This window comes from Pristiophorus japonicus, chromosome 1 (genome assembly GCF_044704955.1).
Source record: "Pristiophorus japonicus isolate sPriJap1 chromosome 1, sPriJap1.hap1, whole genome shotgun sequence".
NCBI classification, from domain to species: Eukaryota; Metazoa; Chordata; class Chondrichthyes; family Pristiophoridae; genus Pristiophorus; species Pristiophorus japonicus.
The window spans coordinates 248749257-248771888 of record NC_091977.1 but is presented as its reverse complement, the minus strand read 5'-3'; the positions used below and the strand labels follow the sequence as shown (position 1 = coordinate 248771888).

General features: G+C 46.3%; 1 protein-coding gene across 1 annotated transcript in view; it reads right to left on the bottom strand.

Moving 5' to 3' along the window:
- Positions 1 to 22632, bottom strand: part of chrna8 (cholinergic receptor, nicotinic, alpha 8) — a 181081-nt gene that overhangs the window by 66193 nt on the left and 92256 nt on the right. The window contains exon 4 of the mRNA XM_070871266.1: positions 4995 to 5104. Within this exon, the coding sequence (XP_070727367.1) occupies positions 4995 to 5104 (110 nt within the window). The remainder of the gene's footprint in view (positions 1 to 4994; positions 5105 to 22632) is intronic.

Sequence of the window (22632 nt, the reverse complement as noted above, 5' to 3'; positions counted from 1 at the left end):
TTGTTCTAGTGGGCCTCATCTTTCCCTCTCGTCCCTCCCTTTACCCTAGAAAGGCTATTCCTTGAAAGGGGTTAATATGCTCCAGGCTATTTTTCTTGTATAAAAAAAACTGTACATTTTAAAGGCAGTCAACAACCCTTTTAAGAGGTAGATGTGCCCAGTAACGCAAGACCAGATCCCCAGGGCACTGCCAGCTCAACTTGAGTTATCGGGTGAAGTCAGCCAAGTGGCACTGTGGTAGAACAGTTGACCCCTCTATTTCAGACAGATTGCATGCCAAGAAAGATTATTAAAGAGAATTGCAGACGATGCATTATGAGGAACACTTAGCAAGTGTTGTTTCACACTAAGTTAGAAAACCAGTTTTTATTTTACATTTTAAATGATTTATGTCTTAGCTATGAATAACTACTGACAATAGCAATTTCAAATATTAATGTATTTTCTTCCATTTCCTTCCTGTATCCATCATCATCTGTGTGGTAAGAGCAGTGGGAGTAAAACCATTTTAACCAGGAAAGAAGCATGGTGGCCACAGGGGAATGTCAGAATGTATATTCACACCCACCATTCTACGCTCAATGAGTTCCTGATCTTGACTTGATCTTAGGGGAAGTACAGAGCAGAGGTGAGGAGTTTTTCCACAGGGAGAGAGAGGAAGTGAAAATCAGATGGTGAACAAGCCCGGGCTTGAATTTACTCGCCCGGGGGAAACCGGGGACTTTATTTGGGCGTTTATATCCCAACCATTTACGAGCATTTGCAATATTAACCTGCAGGTGGATGCCTGAAAGTTTTACAAATCAAGGTCCTGCTGTGTAACCGGTTCTGGGGGAGGTGGGACCAGTGCAAACCGGACAGTCTGCACCTGGGCAGGGCTGGAACCAATGTCCTAGGGGGAGTGTTTGCTAGTGCAGTTAGGGAGGGGTTAAACTAACATGGCAGGGGGCTGAGAACCTATGAAGGGAGACAGAGGGAAGTAGAATGGAGGCAGAAGCAAAAGATAGAAAGAAGAAAAGTAAAATGGAGGGCAGAGAAACCTGAGGCAAAAATCAAAAAGGGCAACATTGCAGCAAAATTCTAAAGGGACAAAGTGTGTTAAAAAGACAAGCCTGAAGGCTCTGTGCCTCAATGCGAGGAGTATTCGTAATAAGGTGGATGAATTAACTGCGCAGGCAGCTATTAACGAATATGATATCATTGGCATTACGGAGACATGGCTCCAGGGTGACCAATGCTGGGAACTCAACATCCAGGGGTATTCAACATTTTAGGAAGGATAGACAGAAAGGAAAAGGAGGTGGGGTAGAGTTGCTGGTTAAAGAGGAAATTAACGCAATAGCTTGGATGATGTGGAATCTGTATGGGTAGAGCTGCGGAATACCAAAGGGCAGAAAATGCTAGTGGGAGTTGTGTACAGACAGCATCAAACAAGAAATTAGGGATGCATGCAATAAAGGTACAGCAGTTATCATGGGCGACATTAATCTACATATAGATTTGGCTAACCAAACTGGTAGCAATATGGTGGAGGAGGATTTCCTGGAGTGTATTAGGGATGGTTTTCTAGACCAATATGTCGAGGAACCAATTAGAGGGCTGGCCATCCTAGGGTGATGTGTAATAAGAAAGGACTAATTAGCAATCTTGTTGTGCGAGGCCCCTTGGGGAAGAGTGACCATAACATGGTAGAATTCTTTATTAAGATGGAGAGTGACACAGTTAATTCAGAGACTAGCGTCCTGAACTTAAGGAAAGGTAACTTCGATGGTATAAGATGTGAATTGACAAGAATAGACTGGCGAATTATACTTAAAGGGTTGACGGTGGAAAGGCAACTACAAATATTTAAAGATCACATGGATGAACTTCAACAATTGTACATCCCGGTCTGGAGTAAAAATAAAATGGGGAAAGTGGCTCAACCGTGGCTAACAAGGGAAATTAAGGATAGTGTTAAATCCAAGGAAGAGGCATGTAAATTTGCCAGAAAAAGCAGCAAACCTGAGGACTTGGAGACATTTAGAATTCAGCAGAGAAGTACAAAGGGTTTAATTAGGAGTGGGAAAATAGAGTATGAGAGGAAGCTTGCTGGGAACATAAAAACTGACTGCAAAAGCTTCTATAGATATGTGAAGAGAAAAAGATTAGCAAAGACAAATGTAGATCCCTTGCAGTCAGAATCAGGTGAATTTATAATGGGGAGCAAAGAAATGGCAGACCAATTGAACAAATACTTTGGTTCTGTCTTCACTAAGAAAGACATAAATAACCTTCCGGAAATACTAGGCGGCCAAGGGTCTAGTGCGAAGGAGGAACTGAAGGAAATCCTTATTAGTCAGGAAATTGTGTTAGTGAAATTGATGGGATTGAAGGCCGATAAATCCCCAGGGCCTGATAGTCTGCATCCCAGAGTACTTAAGGAAGTGGCCCTAGAAATAGTGGATGCATTGGTGATCATTTTCCAGCAATCTATCAACTCTGGATCAGTTCCTATGAACTGGAGGGTAGCTAGTGTAACACCACTTTTTAAGAAAGGAGGGAGAGAGAAAACAGGGACTTACAGACTGGTTAGCCTGACATCAGTAGTGGGGAAAATGTTGGAATCAATTATTAAAGATGAAATAGCAACGTATTTGGAAAGCAGTGACAGGATCGGTCCAAGTCAGCATGGACTTATAAAAGGGAAATCATGCTTGACAAATCTTCTTGAATTTTTTGAGGATGTAACTAGTAGAGTGGACGAGGGAGAACCAGTGGATGTGGCGTATTTGGACTTTCAAAAGGCTTTTGACAAGGTCCCACACAAGAGATTGGTGTACAGAATTAGAGCACATGGTATTGGGGGTAATATACTGACGTGGATAGAGAACTGGTTGGCAGACAGGAAGCAGAGAGTCGGGATAAATGGGTCCTTTTCAGAATGGCAGGCAGTGACTAGTGGGGTGCCGCAGGGCTCAGTGCTGGGACCCCAGCTATTTACAATATACATCAATGATTTAGATGAACGAATTGAGTGTAATGTCTCCAAGTTTGCAGATTACACTAAGCTGGGTGGCGGTGTGAGCTATGAGGAGGATGCTAAGAGGCTGCAGGGTGACTTGGACAGGTTAGGTGAGTGGGCAATTGCATGGCAGATGCTGTATAATGTAGATAAATGTGAGGTTATCCACTTTGGTGGCAAAAACACGAAGGCAGAATATTAGCTGAATGGCGGCAGATTAGGAAAAGGGGAGGTGCAGTGAGACCTGGGTGTCATGGTACATCAGTCATTGAAGGTTGGCATATAGGTACAGCAGGTGGTGAAGAAGGCAAATGGTATGTTGGCCTTCATAGCTAGGGGATTTGAGTATAGGAGCAGGGAGGTCTTACTGCAGTTGTACAGGGCCTTGGTGAGGCCTCACCTGGAATATTGTGTTCAGTTTTGGTCTCCTAATCTGAGGAAGGACGTTCTTGCTATTGAGGGAGTGCAGCGAAGGTTCACCAGACTAATTCCAGCGATGGCTAGACTGATATATGAGGAGAGACTGGATCGACTGGGCCTGTATTCACTGGAGTTTAGAAGGATGAGAGAGGATCTCATAGAAACATGTAAAATTCTGACGGGACTGGACAGGTTAGATGCAGGAAGAATGTTCCTGATGTTGGGGAAGTCCAGAACCAGGGGATGCAGTCTAAGGATAAGGGGTAAGCCAGTTAGGACTGAGATGAGGAGAAACTTCTTCATTCAGAGAGTTGTTAACCTGTGGAATTCTCTACCGCAGAGAGTTGTTGATACCAGTTCATTGGATATATTCAAGGAGGAGTTAGATATGGCCCTTACGGCTAAAGGGATCAAAGGGTATGGAGAGAAAGCAGTAAAGGGGTACTGAGGTGAATGATCAGCCATGATCTTATTGAATGGTGGTGCAGGCTCGAAGGGCTGAATGGCCTACTCCTGCATGTATTTTCTATGTTTCTATCTTTCTATGTGTCATAGAATTCTGTAACTAGGGCTGGCGGAGAAGATTTCCCACTAAGCAGAAACAGGTCTGCAGCTGGTCTCAAGACAGAAGAGGCTCTTTTTGTATGCCTAAAACCTCCATGCCACATGAGGATAATTGCGGCCTCCCCTTCCCTGGACACCACCCATCCACCCTGCCCCCCACATACTCTGTTCCTCTTGCAAACCCCATCTGAAACCCTCTCCCTGCCATTTATCTGGAAGCTGGTGGGGGCCAACTGGTGCACTCTCTTTACACCCCATCTTGGCGGGAAGTGGCCCAGCGGCATTTAAAATCGACGTGAGCTCTTGCTATCTCTGCCGGCAGGAAATAAAGTCGCCGGAGCAGTACCGGAAGCTCATCATGAGTTAAAATACGCTTTGCCCTTTCTTGCTCTTGTCTATCTCCTGGTGGCTGGTTAGTAAGTGCCTTTGGATGAATTAAGTGAACAGCTCATCCACTTGACCTGTTAGCTGGGGAACAGTACATGACATGGTGAAATGGGACAGTTAATACTGGGGCATGAAAGCTCTCCAAAATAACTTTCCCTACTACTTACAAGTGTTCAGACAATGTTATGACCCTTTTGCTTGCTTGCCCTCTGGTACTTGCTACAATAAGGCCATCTGTCATGTGTAAGTCTTGACAATGAGTGTCGAATAGCTACAGGGAGTTCCAGAGACACATAGCTCAGCCCAATGTTGGCCTCATTTGGTTAACATGTGCAGGCATCAACAGCCACGGATTACAAGTGGTAATCCTGGCAGATTTTTTTTGCTCCCAAATCCAGAGATGCTGAGTCCAGTTGTCATGCTCCCACTGCCAGCCCCACAGAGATCCAGTAAAACCCAGTGCAGACTTGGGGATTGAACTTCAGACTGTCACGATTTGCACGGCGCAGCTGTTCACAGAACAAACTAGTTGTGCAGTAGAAAAGAAACTACCGATGATCCACCTCCCTTACAATTCCATTAAACTGGAATGTTTCTCATAGGGTTGCTGTTAACTTACCCACTTGGGCATTTTTCCTGCGTGAGGGTCATGGTGATGAAACTGAAGCACCAGCACAGTGACGACGACAGACAGGCCCACGATGAACATTGTGCTTGCGAAGTACTGAGCTGAAACAACAACACAACCGTTTGTCAGCGTGATACTGGTCTTACCGCAAGTTTCAAATGAGCTATGGCTCCACACACATTAGCAACCTCTCGGTATCTCACCCAAGTAGCGTGGTGTTTAAACTGAGGCAGTGAGTTTCAATGGGCCATTCAACATGAAGGACGTTACAGCTGAGCCCAATGGTACACACAGATAGATTTCCCAACAGGAGTCACTAGATAATGATCAAATGCATGAACTCCAGCTGATCTATTCCCATCTTTAGCCTGGGTGTTGACATCAATTGTATTACCCCTGCTATCTAGTCAGCTAACTCATCATAGACCGGAAATTGAAGTGAGGATCTTAGTATTATATCCACTAGTCTTTTATTTTTTATCAAAAAGTAATTGGTGTATGTTGGGTGAACTTAGTCATTCAGGTCTCAGTTAAAGAATAAATGCACTCTGCTGAATTGTCATAACGTCCTGATTCTGATTGTTTTTGCTCTGATTAACAATGTACATTCTTCTGCTTTTCAAAAACAGTGAACCAGAGTTAACAAAAAAGGTGCTTTCTTTAAGTTACCATTCACAGCACAGCAAAGGTAGAGAAAGACAGAGATAAGACAATGTCCTAACCTGCGTCCCTACCTGACCTGCTGACACGTTCCATCTTTGCTACTCTTTCTTCAAGACCAGAAGATGGTATTGATTCATTCAAATACAAGTTTGATCAATTCCTTTCAGTAAATGATATTTTAGGATACAGTACGAGAGTCATTTGAGACATGACATGTGGTAAGAGTAGAATGCTTGGGAGGAACAGGTGGCTTTGGACCTATGGTTCCCAAAGCTCTCCACCACTGGAGGCTTTCCTCACCTCGTGTCTGGGTCAGTTGTTGACTCAGTGATAGAGATTGATTGCTAGGATTAGTCAACAACGCCATTATTATTGCATTCTGTGACTACCAGGATGGTAGAAGACCATCAATATGCTGCCCCTTGGCGACATCATCTGAAAACACGGTGTCAGTTTCCACATGTACGCTGATGACACTCGGCTCTACCGCTCCATCACTTCTCTCCGACCCCTCCATGGTCTCTAAATTGTAAGACTGCTTGTCCGACAGCCAGTACTGGATGAACAGAAATTTTCTCCAATTAAATATTGCGAAGACTGGCGCACCTATGAGTTTTTACCTAGTTTTTCCGCCGGGAGCGATGAGGCGGCCGTCCAATCGATTTTCAGGACTTAGATCAATTTTAACGTTGGAACAGAAGTCGGTCATAGTGGGGACGGAAGTGTGGCGGTAAGTCAGGCTGAGGGGCAAAAGTTGGGGAGGGATCGAGTCTCCGCCACTGTCAGAACGGTGGAGCGGTGATGACGTGACTGCACGTGTGCATCACCACATATCTCCCCTCCGTTAAAGGGGAGAGAATCGGGGATCTTTTAACTTCGGCCACTGGGCCACCAGAGAGGGTTTCGGCTGCCTGTTGGCGGCCCGGTTGAACCCGGGGAAACAATAGTCCGGCAGATATGGAAGTCGGCCAGCAATAAAAAAAAGATGGCAGCCGTGGCATTTGGCCCTCACCTTTAATGGCCACTGCACCATCAGGGCAGAGAGAGAGCAGGCAAGATGCACCGACAGAAAAAGCTGTCGGGGGCACCATTCATCGGTTCGTGGATTTTTTCCAGCAAATTTGGGGCGGATTGAAATGGAGGTGCGGGATAGAGGTGACGCGCACTTTGATGACGTGCTTGCGGCGGTCGGCAGCAGAGGGGTGGAAGTGGGGACAGGCCAAAATATCCCCAAGCTGAATTTGGGTCGAGGTGGCCAATGGGCTGGAATGCAGCATCCATTTGATTCTGTCGCATGGCCGTTGCAAAACGGAGGAAACAGGCCTTATACCGACCCTGAATTTTGGCCCCATCGTCTTTGGTCGCAGACACAAACTGCGGTCCCTAGCCACCGACTCCATCAATCTCGCTAGCATCTATCTGAGGTTGAACCATACTGTTCGCAACCTTGGTGTCATACTTGACCCAGAAATTAGCTTCTGGCCACATATCCGCGGCATAACAAAAAGCGGCTATTTCTATCTCTGCCCCTGCCTCTGCTCATCAGCTGCAGAAGCCCTCATTCATGCCTTTGTTACCTCTAGACTTGACAACTCCAACGCACTCCTGGCTGGCCTCCCCCCCACATTCTACCCTACGTAAACTTGAAGTCAGCTAAAACTCGGCTGCCCATGTCCTAACACGCACCAAGTCCCATTCGCCTGTCACCCTTGTGTTCGCTGACCTACATTGGTTCCTGGTTAAGCAACGCGTCAATTTCAAAATTCTCATCCTTGTTTACAGATCCCTCCATGGCCTTGCTCCCCCCATCCCTGTAATCTCCTTCAGCCTCACAACCCCCCCAAGATATCTGCGCTCCTCAAATTCTTCCCTCTTGAACATCCCTCATTATAATTGCTCAACCATTGGTGGTCGTGCCTTCAGCTGCCTGGACCCTAAGCTCTGGAACTCCCTGCCTAAATCTCTCCGCCTCTCTACCTCTCTTTCCTCCTTTTAAGAAGCTACTTTTTTGACCAAGCATTTAGGAGAGAGAGAGACAAAACGTACCTGGGCAACACCATAGGAATTCCTTTTTTTTTTGATTCAGTGAGCTTGGATTTTATTGTTTCAAGTTTTGAGTCCTTTCAATCTTTACCGTTTAGAAGGCTGCGCTCATCTTCAGGATTCATCGCCAGGGCACAACAAGAAACTCTTGCACAAGCGAAGCATTAATTTCACGGAGACTGCCCCAATCCTGCCCCCAAACAGCAGGCAACATTAAACAGACGAGCCTGCCCAGGTCCCATCTTACTTACGTCTTGTCCCCAATCTCTTTGCTTTCCCGCTACTGTAAAGTCCTTACTCAGTCTGTCACCTGTGGTGATTCCGGCCTGTCCAGGGTGACTGCCGGGACTGTGCAAGCTGCTGAGTGTTCTTGTTGCTCGTTCACTGGCGGTGGTGTGAGCACCATCTCATGATCTTCCTCAGGTCCCTCAGTGTCCATGCTGAACCTTTTTTTGACTTGGTCCAGATGCTTACGGCATATCTGCCCATTTTTAAGTTTAACCACGATGACCCTGTTCCCCTCTTTGTCTATTACAGTACCCTCAAGCCATTTGGGCCCCACGGCGTGATTGAGGACAAATACAGGGTCATTTATTTCTATATATCTCCCCCTTGAATTTCGGTCATGGTACTTGTTTTGGGACTGGCGCTTGCCCTCAACTATGTTGGACAAGACTGGGTGAATGAGAGACAACCGAGTTTTGAGTGTTCAGTTCATAAGTAGCTCAGCGGGTGGGACCCCCGTGAGCGAGTGCGGTCGGGACCTATAGGCCAGCAGGAGGCGCGATAGGCGACATTGAAGGAAGGGTCCTTGAATCCTGAGCATGCCTTGTTTAATGATTTGGACCGCACGTTCCGCCTGGCCATTGGAGGCCGGCTTGAATGGTGCTGTCCTGACATGGTTGATGCCATTGCCCAACATGAACTCCCAGAATTCGTAGCTCGTGAAACATGGGCCATTATCGCTAACAAGGATGTCTGGCAAGCCGTGGGTTGCAAAAACCGCACGTAGAATCTCCACCATGGTGGATGTCGTGCACGAATTCAAAATGATGCACTCGATTCATTTCAAGTACACATCTACCACAATGAGAAACATTTTTCCCATGAACGGGCCCGCGTAGTCTACATGAATACGTGACCATGGCCTGGTGGGCCAGGGCCACGGGCTGAGCGGGGCCTCCCTGGGGGCATTACCCAGCTGGGCACACGTCGTGCACCTGCGAACACAGTGTTGCAGCTCTTAATCAATTCCCGGCCACCAAACATGTGACCGGGCAATGGCCTTCATCAGAACGATGCCCGGATGCTCACTGTGGAGTTCCCTGATGAATGCCTCCCTGCCCCTCTGGGGCATGACTACCCGACTGCCCCATAGTAGGCAGTCTGCTTGGATGGAAAGCTCATCCATCTGCCTGTGAAATGGTCCGACCTCCTCAGGGCATGCTCCGTGTGTGGGCGCCCAATCCCCAGTCAGGACACATTTCTTAATCAGAGATAGGAGGGGATCTCTGTTTGTCCAGATTTTGATCTGGCGGGCTGTGATGGGGGAGCCTGCGCTGTCAAAGGCATCAACGGCCATGACCATCTCAGTGCTTTGTTCCACTGCCCCCTCGGTGGTGGCCAGTGGAAGCCTGCTGAGCGCATTAGCGCAATTTTCGGTGCCAGGCCGGTGCTGGATGGAGTAGTCATAAACAGCCAGCGTGAGAGCCCATCGCTGTATGCGGGCTGATGCGTTGACAACAGGGATGTTAACGGCTTGTGGTCCATCTCTAATTCCAACCTCTTGCCAAAAAGGTACTGATGCATTTTTTTTCCCCATAGACACACGCAAGTGCGTCCTTCTCAACCATCCCATATCCCCGTTCTGCTTGAGAGAGCGACCTGGAAGCATAAGCCACCGGTTGTAGTTGGCCCTCAGCATTACTCTGCTGCAACACGCACACGACCCCATAGGACGATGCACCACATGTCAGAACCAATTTCTTACAGGGGTCGTACAGGGTCAGTAACTTATTTGAACAAAGTAGGTTCCGCGCCCGATTGAAAGCCCGTTCTTGACAGTCTCCCCAAAACCAGTCACAACCCTTACGCAGGAGCACGTGAAGCGGCTCCAACAACGTGCTTAAGTTCGGCAGAAAGTTCCTAAAATAGTTCAAGAGTCCCAGAAATGAATGCAACTCTGATGTGTTGCCAGGCATGGGTGCTCGTCGAATCGCCTCTGTTTTGGATTCGGTGGGTCGAATCCCATCTGCAGTTACCCTCCTGCCCAGGAACTCAACCTCAGGAGCCAAAAACACACATTTGGACTTCTTGAGTCGCAGGCCTACCCGGTCCAGTCGGCATAGCGCCTCCTCCAGGTTGTGGAGATGTTCCTTTGTGTCACAACCAATGATGAGGATGTCGTCCTGAAATACGATTGTTCCAGGAATGGATTTAAGCAGGCTTTCCATGTTTCTTTGGCATTCGATCAGCGGCTGCGATTTGTCAAATGGACACCTGTTGTAAACTAACAGTCCCTTGTGCGTAGTGATGGTATTCAGTAGTTTAGACTCACGGCCAGTTCTTGGGTCATGTAGACTGAAGTGAGATCCAACTGGGTAAACAGCTTGCCGCCTGCCAGCGTGGCGAAAAGATCCTCTGCTCTCGGGAGCGGGTATTGGTCTTGTAGGGACACCCGATTGATAGTGGCCTTGTAGTCGCCACAGATCCTGACAGAACCATCCGCTTTTAGGACGGGAACGATGGGGCTCGCCCAGTCACTGAATCCAACAGGCGAGATGATGCCCTCTCTCAGCAAACGGTCCAATTCGCTCTCAATTTTCTCCCGCATCACATATGGCACCGCTCTGGCTTTGTGGTGCACTGGTCTGGCGTCCGGGGTGATGCGTATCACTAGTTTGGTACCTTTGAACGTCCCGACGCCAGGCTGGAATAGTGAATCAAATTGTTGTAGGATTTGTGAGCACGAGCTTCGCTCCACGGATGACAATGCATACACATCCTCCCATTTCCAGTTCATCTCAGCTAACCAGCTCCTTCCCAACAGTGTGGGACCATTGCCCGGGACAATCCAGAGCAGCAGCCAGTTCACTGATCCATTGTGTGTGACTGCCAACATTGCACTGCCTAGTACTGGAATGATTTCTTTGGTATACATCCGTAGTTGTGTCTCAATGCGTTCTAGTTTGGGTCTACTGGCTTTGTGTGGCCATAGTATTTTGAATTGTTGAACGCTCATGAGTGACTGGCTGGCTCCCGTGTCCAGCTCCATGCATACAGGGACGCCGTTTAATAAAACCTTCATCATCATTGGTGGCATTTTGATATATGAGCTGTGAATGTTTCCATATGAACCTACTGAACTTCAGCATCCATTGATTTGCCCCAAAGGTCATCCTGCATCACGGAGCCCTCTTCTGGTCCATCGCCTCATAAATTAGCCTGGTTACAGGCTTCCTGCACATTTGAGCTAAATGGCCACTGAGGTTGCAATTTCTTCAGACAAATTGTTAAAACCTGCAAGTCCTGGCAGAGTGTTGGCCCCCACACCTCCAGCATGAGCTGAGATTCCCATTGTTGTGAACAAAGGAGCGATGACCTGGCATTCCTTGCTGATTGTCCCTTTGACTGCCCTTGAATACCCTGTTAGTGGGTGTCAATGGCCCCATCCCGGAACGCATTATCCACTGTGATGGCATAAATGTCCGTTCAACCTGCCAGTGTCTCTGTTGAAAACCTACTCTGGGGTCTATTGCTGCTTGGGGTGTGTCAAACTGCCCTTGCCTGCCTGCAGGACTCTGATTCGTGTTTATGATATTGACTCCCTGATCCCTCGCCGTGTTGGAGGTAGAATTGCGCGCGTATATTATTTTGGTTTCCTCCTCCCCCGCCATGAAAGTCTGAGCCATCAACGCCGCTGCTTCCAAAGTCAAGTCCTTGGTCTCAATTAACTTTTGGAAAATCCCCGCATGACCAATGCCCTCAATAAAGAAATCCCTTAACATCTCTCCCCTGGAAGCGTCTGTGAACTTACAGAAGCTGGCCAAATGCCAGAGGTCTGCAACGAAATCCGGAATGCTCTGTCCTTCACGACGTCGGTGGGTATAGAATCTGTGTCGGGCCATGTGTATGCTGCTCGCCGGTTTGAGGTGCTCACCGATTAGTTTGCTGAGCTCTTCAAAGGTTTTGTCTCCCGGCTTTTCGGGTGCTAGTAGGTCCTTCATGAGCGCGTAAGTATTAGGTCCATAGCTGGTCAGCAGATGTGCCCTTCGCTTGTCGGCCGCTGCATCTCCCAGCCAGTCCTTCGTGACAAAGCTTTGCTGGAGCATCACAATGAAATCGTCCCAGTCCTCACCAACACAGTACCATTCATCTGTGCTACTGGTGGCCATTCTTGTGGGTCGTTGATTCCCGTTTCTTGTCGCCAATGTAAAGTCCTTACTCAAAAGCACAAAACCCACACGAGGCACATTCTATGGACAAGGTCACTCTATGACCTGAACCTTTATTCAAGAAGTGATGACCCTGTGTGGGACCTCCCTTTATATACCTGGATGACCAGGTAAGTAGTGTCTCCCACAAGTTCACCCCCTGTGGTCAGGGTGTGCATTGCTTAAGTATATATAGTATTGCAGTGGTGTTACATAGAGGTTACATACATGACAGCTACCCCCACCCCCCCGAACATCTCCGGGACAGTCCCAAGGAACACTCGATGGCCTCAGTCAGCAAGAGCAATCAGGGCTTTGACGACATTTCCCAGATGCTCACGGAGATCATGCTCTGCTGCACTTCGAGAAATCTCCATCTCGTTCATAGTGAGTTTGACATCTTCCTTCTTGATGGTCACTTTTGCCAGCTCCTTCTCCTTTTCTTGTTTGGATTTCTGTTCCCGGGATCTCCTGTCTCTGATGACAGACATTGCCGTCTCCAGGTCCGAGCTCAGGATCTCCTTCTCCTCCGCATAGTCGGTCACCCGCTCTAGGAGCTCATTCGGCCAGGGCTAGGGGCGGCATGCTTCGGGCCCCTCCTGCACAGCCTGCAGAGATTCGGGGGTGAGGAGCCACTGCACATGCATGCACACTCTAGCATGCATGTGCAGAGGTCCCGGCACTGTTTTCAGCGCAGGACCTGGCTCCGCCCCCCCAACTGGATGTGGTGTGCTACGCCGAGTCCAAATTCCTCCGTAAGTTTTAGGCGCGCTTTTTGTTCCAGAAAGTCGGCGTACCTTCTAAGTGTCGCGGAAAATTTGGGACCTATGTTCCTGACTTAGTATTCACTCCAAGGACTCCCAGTCTATGACTGACCTTTAACCTGCTTGCTGTTTCCTCCTCCATCTCCTCCACCCCACACCTCCGCTTGGTTTTGGGTCTCATGCTGCCCTATAATTCCTGTCTGCATTGGTTCCACACACTCAAGCCTCTGTACCTTGGCCTGAGACAAACATCATGGAAGATGTCCTAGTATATTTATAAAACCCAGAAGGAATGCTAAATCGAATCAGAATAACTGTATTTGATTGATTAAAAAAAATAAGATTACATGTTAATTATTGCTCAACTTTATATTAAGACTTTTTTACCCAGACAGTTGTAAGAATGTGGAACTTGCTAGCACATGGAGTAGTTGAGCTGAATAGCACTGATGCATTTAAAGGGGAACCTAGATAAACACATGAGGGAGAAAGGAATAGAAGGATATGTTGATTGGGTTAGATGAAGAGGGATGGGAGGAGGCTCGTGTGGAACATAAACACTGCCATAGACCAGCTGGACCGAATGGTCTGTTTCTGTGCTGCACATTCTATGTAATTCCATTGGATGATTACAGAGAATCTCTAATTGGTTTTCTCAACCATGAATGACTAAACATCCCCCTGAACCAATCAGCCTCCCCTCACATACCTCAGAATTTTGGTTTCATGTTTTAGGATATATTTATTGAGCATACAGAGAACAAAGACAGATAGAGGTAGAATAACATCCATGGCAGATTAATAATTAGGGATATTTTAATCTTACTTTCTCTTAAAAGAGCAGATTACTCTACTCTCTCAAAATGGTGGGTGATTTAACAAAAACATTCACACAGTAACCAAAGCAGGTGACACAAGGTGACAGTGGAGGGACAAGAACTGAAGCAATATTTTCAACCTTGTAATTCACAGGATTTGGAAAGCACATAACACAAAGGGGCTTTTTGCTCATAAAATCTGCTTCTTCCACAGATCAGATACTATCAATTCTATTATTAATTCTACCACACTTATTTAATCTGAATTTGGTCTAGATACATTCAGAAACGTTTCTTTCAGAGGCCCCTTGGCCTTTGAAAACAAAATGGAGATGGCTATGGAACTAGGATCAGATAGAATTGAAACAAAACAACATTTTTTAAGCTCACTGTCTATCTTTTTCTGGTTCAAATCATTGGGGGCGAAAATCAATTAGATGCTCTTAGCCAGAACTAAAGCTTACAGGCTAAGAGCATCTAATGTCACAATATGTAGCAAGTGGAGAGGCGGGAGTTCGAGGTGCGTGGAGAGACCTATAAAGGCCCAGCGGCAGTGGGAGGCAGCAGCAGAGGAGAGGCGGGAGTTCGAGGTGCATGGAGAGACCTATAAAGGCCCAGCTTGTGCAGCTGCAGCAGGGAGAGAAGGCAAAAAAGAAGTAGAAAGAAATCAAAAGGTGACGTCACAGCCAAGGGGGTAAGTGATTGGCTGGTGATTGGTAAGTAGTCTTTCTTTTTTTTTCTACATCAGTAAGTAACCTTTAGCATTGTGTTGCCAAATTAAGTTTATCTAAGGGTTAAGTCATGGCAGGGGAGCTCGGACACGTGTTATGCTTCTCCTGCACTATGTGGGAAGTCAGGGACGCTTCCGGTGTCCCTGACGACTACGTGTGCGGGAAGTGCATCCGCCTCCAGCTCCTGATGGACTGCGTTGCAGCACTGGAGCTGCGGGTGGATTCACTCTGGAGCATGCACGATGCTGAGAATGACGTGAATAGCATGTTTAATGAGTTGATCTCACTGCAGGTGAAGGGTACACAGCCAGATAGGGAATAGATGACCAACAGGAAGAACACTGCAAGGAAGGTAGCGCAGGGGTCCCCTGCGGTCATCCCCCTGCAAAACAGATACACCGCTTTGGTTACTGTTGAGGGGATTGACTCATCAGGGGAGGGCAGCAGCAGCCAGGTTCATGGCACCATGGGTGGCTCTGCGGCACAGGTGGGCAGGAAAAAGAGTGGGAGAGCTATAGTGATAGGTGATTTGATTGTAAGGGGAATAGATAGGCGTTTCTGCGGCCGCAACCGAGACTCCAGGACGGTATGTTGCTACCCTGGTGCAAGGGTCAAGGATGTCTCGGAGTGGGTGCAGGACATTCTGAAAAGGGAAGGTGAACAGCCAGTTGTCGTGGTGCACATAGGTACCAACGATATAGGTAAAAAACGGGATGAGGTCCTACGAGATGAATTTAGGGAACTAGGAGCTAAACTAAAAAGTAGGACCTCAAAAGTAGTAGTCTCAGGATTGCTATCAGTGCCACGTGCTAGTCAGAGTAGGCATCGCAGAATAGCCCAGATGAATACGTGGCTTGAGGTGTGGTGCAAAAGGGAGGGATTCAAATTCCTGGGACATTGTAACCAGTTCTGGGGGAGGTGGGACCAGTACAAATCCGGACGGTCTGCACCTGGGCAGGACCGGAACCAATGCCCTAGGGGGAGTGTTTGCTAGTGCTGTTGGGGAGGAGTTAAACTAACATGGCAGGAGGATGGGAACCTATGCAGGGAGACAAAGGGAAATAAAATGGAAGCAGAAGCAAAAGATAGAAAGGAGAATAGTAAAAGTGGAGGGCAGAGAAACCCAAGGCAAAAAACAAAAAGGGTCACATTAAAGCAAAATTCTAAAGGGACAAAGTGTGTTAAAAAGACAAGCCTGAAGGCTCTGTGCCTCAATGCGAGGAGTATTCGGACGAAGGCGGACGAAATAACTGCGCAGATAGCAGTTAACCGATATGATGTAATTGGCATCACGGAGACAAGGCTCCAGGGTGACCTAGGCTAGGAACTCAACATCCAGGGGTATTCAACATTTAGGAAGGAAAGGCAGAGAGGAAAAGGAGGCGGGGTGGCGTTGCTGGTTAAAGAGGAAATTAATGCAATAGTAAGAAGGAGCATTAGCCTGGATGATGTGGAATCGGTATGGGTGGAGCTGCAGAATACCAAAGGGCGGAAAACGCTCGTGGGAGTTGTGTAAAGACCATCAAACAGTAGTAGTGAGGTTGGGGACAGCATCAAACAAGAAATAAGGGATGTGTGCAATAAAGGTACAGCAGTTATCATGGGCGGCTTTAATCTACATATTGATTGGGCTAACCAAAATGGTAGCAATGCGGTGAAGGAGGATTTCCTGGAGTGTATTAGGGATGGTTTTCTAGACCAATATATCGAGGAACCAACTAGAGAGCTGGCGATCCTAGACTGGGTGATGTGTAATGAGAAGGGACTAATTAGCAATCTTGTTGTGCGAGGCCCCTTGGGGAAGCGTGACCATAATATGGTAGAATTCTTTATTAAGATGGAGAGTGACACAATTAATTCGGAAACTAGGGTCCTGAACTTAAGGAAAGGTAACTTCGATGGTATGAGGCGAGACTTGGCTAGAATAGACTGGCAAGGGATACTTAAAGGGTTGATGGTGGATAAGCAATGGCAAACATTTAAAGATCACATAGTTGAACTTCAGCAATTGTACATCCCTGTCTGGAGTAAAAATAAAACGGAGAAGGTGGCTCAACCATGGCTAACAAGGAAGAGGCATATAAATTGGCTAGAAAAAGTAACAAACCTGAGGACTGGGAAAAATTTAGAATACAACAGAGGAGAACTAAGGGTTTAAATAAGAGGGGAAAAATAGAGTAGGAGAGGAAGCTTGCAGGAACATAAAAACTGACTGCAAAAGCTTCTATAAATATGTGAAGAGAAAAAGATTAGTGAAGACAAATGTAGGTTCCTTGCAGTCGGGTTCAGGTGAATTTATAAAGGGGAACAAAGAAATGGCAGACCAATTGAACCAATACTTCGGTTCTGTCTTCACGAGGGAAGACACAAATAACCTTCCGAATGTACTAGGGGACTGAGGGTCCAGTGAGGAGGAACTGAAGGATATCCTTATTAGGCGGGAAATTGTGTTAGGGAAATTGATGGGATTGAAGGCCGATAAATCCCCGGGGCCTGATAGTCTGCATCCCAGAGTACTTAAGGAAGTGGCCCTAGAAATAGTGGATGCACTGGTGATTATTTTTCAACAGTCTATCAACTCTGGATCAGTTCCTATGGACTGGAGGGAAGCTAATGTAACACCACTTTTTTTAAAAAGGAGGGAGAGAGAAAACGGGTAATTATAGACCGGTTAGCCTGACATCAGTAGTGGGGAAAATGTTGGAATCAATCATTAAGGATGAAATAGCAGCTCATTTGGAGAGCAGTGATGGGGTCGGTCCAAGTCAGCATGGATTTATGAAAGGGAAATCATGCTTGACCAATCTTCTGGAATTTTTTGAGGATGTAACTAGCAGAGTGGACAAGGGAGAACCAGTGGATGTGGTGTTTTTGGACTTTCAAGAGGCTTTTGACAAGGTCCCCCACAAGAGATTGGTGTGCAAAATCAAAGCGCATGGTACTGGGGGTAATGTACTGACGTGGATAGAGAACTGGTTGGCAGACAGGAAGCAGAAAGTCGGGATAAATGGGTCCTTTTCAGAATGGCAGGCAGTGACTAGTGGAGTGCCGCAGGGCTCAGTGCTGGGACCCCAGCTCTTTACAATATACATTAACAATTTGGATGAAGGAATTGATTGTAATATCTCCAAGTTTGCAGATGACACTAAACTGGGTGGTGGTGTGAGCTGTGAGGGGGATGCTAAGAGGCTGCAGGGTGACTTAGACAAGTTAGGTGAGTGGGCAAATGGATGGCAGATGCAGTATAATGTGGATAAATGTGAGGTTATCCATTTTGGGGGAAAAACACAAAGGCAGAATATTATCTGAATGGTGGCAGATTAGGAAAAGGGGAGGTGCAACGAGACCTGGGTGCCATGGTTCATCAGTCATTGAAGGTTGGCATGCAGGTACAGCAGGTGGTGAAGGCAAATGGTATGTTGGCCTTCATAGCTAGAGGATTTGAGTATAGGAGCAGGGAGGTCTTACTGCAGTTGTACAGGGCCTTAGTGAGGCCTCATCTGGAATATTGTGTTCAGTTTTGGTCTCCTAATCTGAGGAAGGATGTTCTTGCTATTGAGCGAGTGCAGCAAAGGTTCACCAGACTAATTCCAGGGATGGCTGGACTGTCATATGAAGAGAGACTGGATCAACTGGGCCTTTATTCACTGGCGTTTAGAAGGATGAGAGGGGATCTCATAGAAACATGTAAAATTCTGACGGGACTGGACAGGTTAGACGCGGGAAGAATGTTCCCGATGTTGGGAACCAGGGGACATAGCCTTAGGATAACGGGTAGGCCATTTAGGACTGAGATGAGGAGAAACTTCTTCACTCAGAGAGTTGTTAACCTGTGGAATTCCCTGCCGCAGAGAGTTGTTGATGCCAGTTCATTGGATATCTTCAAGAGGGAGTTAGATATGGTCCTTACGGCTATGGGGATCAAGGGGTATGGAGAGAAAGCAGGAAAGGGATACTGAGGGAATGATCAGCCATGATCTTATTGAATGATAGTGCAGCCTACTTCTGCACCTATTTTCTATGTTTCTATGTTTCTAAGTGCTGCATGCATTTCTCATGAGCAATTAATTACATCTTATCTGAGCCCTACAACTCTTTGAGATCTCTCCATTCCTCTGTTATGTTTTTGGTACAAACTCACAAACACACAGGCTTTAAGATAGCTGATAACTTCAGGAAGCCAGCCACGTGACTTGTTCCCTCTTTATTGTTGTAAACAACAATGGCTGCAATGCCACAGTAGTCCACTGGGTGGAGCTATATATATTCCACTTCTCCCTCCTTAATGAAGAAGTAATTATAACAAACAATCATCATACATCACTTGAATGGTTATACATAACAAAAGATATGGACTTAATTTGCCATATTTACAAATCAAGCTTAACCACTTGTTTTCTGTTTTGAAGAGGATACCTTCGCTCTTGAACAGAATCTTCCAAACATGGTGTTGAACTTAGACACATTCTAGGCTGATACTGAGGAATGTTTTCCTCCAACCGATGCCCTTGATTTACATTTGAACACTCTCTAACTTCAGAGTGTTTGTCTGCCTGACTCGGACTCAGACTTAAATTCTGACTTTTTCTTGGACTTGTTTCCAGTACATTTGATGTAGAACATGCTACTGGTACTCTACTTGTATCAAAACTATCTGATGAGTCAGAAATAATCAAATAATTCCAACTTTCAACTTCTTCCACATCTGCAGGTAAAATATGACCAATGTGAACAAAGCTAACCTGACCATGATCAAACATCTTGACAAAATATGTGTGAGAACCACATATCTTCACCATTCTTCCTGGTAACCACTTTAACCATTTATGGAGATGGTTCTTCACTCTCACCTTCTGATTTAATTTCACACTTCTCTCTTTTACTATCATGATTCACTTTCTGTCTTAATTGTTCCTCTTCTACAGACTGTGCCAAGTCTGGTTTTAACAATGAAAATCTGATTCGTGGCTGTCATTTGAGAAACAACTCGCTGGTGTTCTACCAGTAGTTGTATGAGGAGTATTACGATACGTAATTAGAAAATTAGCCAATTTGTGGTCCAATGACAACTGTAATTTCTATGAATTTGGATCAAACATCTGTTTGATGAGAGCACGTTTTACAATTTGTACTGTGTGCTCTGCTGCACCGTTTGAAACAGGGTGGTACGGTGGAACCTTGGCATGTTACACACCATTTTTGCTCATGAACTGTGCAAATTCTTCTGAACAAAATTGTGGTCCATTATCAGAAACAATTTCTTCTGGGAGGCCAAATTAAGAAAATAATCTTTGCAAAATGTGTAATATTTTATTTGTTGTTATTTTCCGCACTGGAAACACCTTGACCCATTTCAAATGGTTATCAATCACAATGAACAATTGTTGTCCTTCTAGCTCAGCAAAATCGATATGTAACCTTTGCCACACCTTGGGAGGCCATTTCCATGGCTGTAATGGTACTGATGGTGGTTTCTTGCTTACCAATTGACATGTCGTACACTGACTGACAATGTACTCTATATCTTTATCAAGACCTGGCCACCATAAATAGCTGCGTGCAAAACTCTTGGTCAAGCACATTCCCAGGTGCTGGTCATGAAGATCTCCTAATAATGTGGACCTGAATTTATTTGGTATAACCACTCTTGCATCCCACATGATACAATCTTTATCGACTGATAATTTATTCCTCCAAATGAAGAATGGATGAATATCTTTGTCTGTTACCTGGTTTGGCCAGCCATTTGTGATGGAATCATACACCTTTGACATAACTGGGTCACGTTTGGTTGCTCTACCAATCTCTCCAGCTGCGACTGGTAGTTCATCAATGTATGAAAAATTGAATTGGGTGTAACTTGTGATGTGGAAGGCAATCTAGACATAGCATCAGCATTACCGTGATCAGCTGATCATTTGTATTCAATATCATATGTACATGCTGACAAAATCAAAGCCCATCTCTGCATTTGGGCTGCAGCTAATATTGGAACTGGGGACTTTGGATGGAGGATTGCTGTCAGGGGCTTATGGTCCGTAACGATGGTGAATTTGTGACCATACAAGTATTTGTGAAACTTCTTGACCCCAAAAATTAATGTCAAAGTTTCCCTTTCGATTTGCGCATAACTATGCTCACTGGCACTGAGAGTGCATGAAGCAAAAACAATTGGTGTCTCCTCCCCACTATGTAGTACATGAGAGATCACTGCCCCAACTCCATACGGAGAGGCATCACATGCTAGCTTGATCTCCTTAGCTACGGCACAATTAACTAATATGGTGCTCTTCACCAATTTACTTTTACATTCCTTGAATGCTGTGTCGTATTCTTCTGACCACTTCCAATGGACCTGTTTTTTCAATAGTTCATTCAGTGGATGTAATACTGTAGTCAAATTTGGTAGGAACTTCCCATAATAGTTCAAAAGACCCAAAAATGATCGAAGTTCAGTGACATTCTCGGGAGTGGGTGCATTTCTGATTGCATCCAGCTATCCCTTGGTTAGATGTAAACCATCTTTTTCTACTCTGTGCCCTAAGTACTCCACTGAGTTTTGAAATAACTCACACTTGCGAGAAGACACTCTTATGCTGTGCTTCTCTAGCCGTTTGAGGACTTCATTCAATATGTTATTATGAAGTTGCTTGTTTGGTGCTGAAATTAGTATGTCATCTAAATAACATACTACCCCTTCAATACCTTGCAAAATCTGGTTCATCACCCCTTGGAATATGGCGGGGCAGAAGACACTCCAAATGGTAGCCTATTAAGTTGATATAGGCCTAGATGAGTATTTATAGTCAAGCATGACTTGGACTCCTCATCCAGTTCAAATTGTAAGTAGGTATTCGTAAGATCCAAGTTTTAGAAGATCTGACCACCTGTCAGTGTTGTGAACAAATCTCCTACATTTCGCAATGTATTGGAGAGATTACCCTCTCGGTTTATGGATACTTTATAATCACCACACAACCTTACCTTACCATCATTATCATCATAGGCAGTCCCTCAGAATCGAGGAAGACTTGCTTCCACTCCTGAAGTGAGTTCTTTGGTGGCTGAACAGTCTAATACGAGAGCCACAGACTCTGTCACAGGTGGGACACATATTCGCCGAGGGAAGGGTTGGGTGGGACTGGTTTGCCAGACGCTCCTTCCGCTGCCTGCGCTTGACCTCTTCAGGCTCTCGGCGTTGAGATTCGAAGAGCTCAACGCCCTCCCGGATGCACTTTCTTCACCTAGGGCAGTCTTCGGCCAGGGACTCCCAGGTGTCAGTGGTGATGTCGCACTTTACCAGGGAGGCTTTGAGGGTGTCCTTGTTACGTTTCCACTGCCCACCTTTGGCTCGTTTGCCGTGAAGGAGCTCCGCATAAAGCATTTGCTTAGGGAGTCTCGAGTCTGGCATGCGAACCATGTGGCCTGCCCAGCGAAGCCGATTAAGTGTAGTCAATGCTTCAATGCTGGGGATGTTAGCCTGGATGAGGACACTAATGTTGGTGCACTTGTCCTCTCAGGGGATTTGCAGGATCTTGCGGAGACATCGTTGGTGATATATCTCCAGTGACTTGAGGTGTCTTCTGTACATGTCTCTGATCTATATAAGAGGGCGGGTATTACTACAGCCCTGTAGACCATGAGCTTGGTGGTAGATTTGAGGGCCTGGTCTTCGAACACTCTTTTCCTCAGGCAGCCGAAGACTGTACTGGTGCACTGGAGACGGTGTTGAATCTCCATCAATGTCTGCTTTTGTTGTCAAAAGGCTCCTGATGTATGGGAAATGGTCCACGTTGTCGAGGGCCGCGCCGTGAATCTTGATGACTCGGGGGCAGTGCTGTGCGGCGAGGACAGGCTGGTGGAGGGTCTTTGTCTTACAGATGTTAAGCGTAAGGCACATCTTTCATATGCCTCGGTGAATACATCGACTATATCCTGGCATTCAGCCTCTGAATGTGTGCAGACGCAGGCGTCGTACGTGTACTGTAGCTCAACGACAGAGGTTGGGGTGATCATGGCTTGGAGGCGGCGTAGGTTAAACAGTTTTCCTCTGGTTCTGAAGTTTAGTTCCACTCCGGTGGGGATCTTGTTGATTGTGAGGTGGAGCATGGCAGCGAGGAAGATTGAGAATAGGGTTGGAGCGATGACACAGCCCTGCTTGACCCCCGTCCGGATGT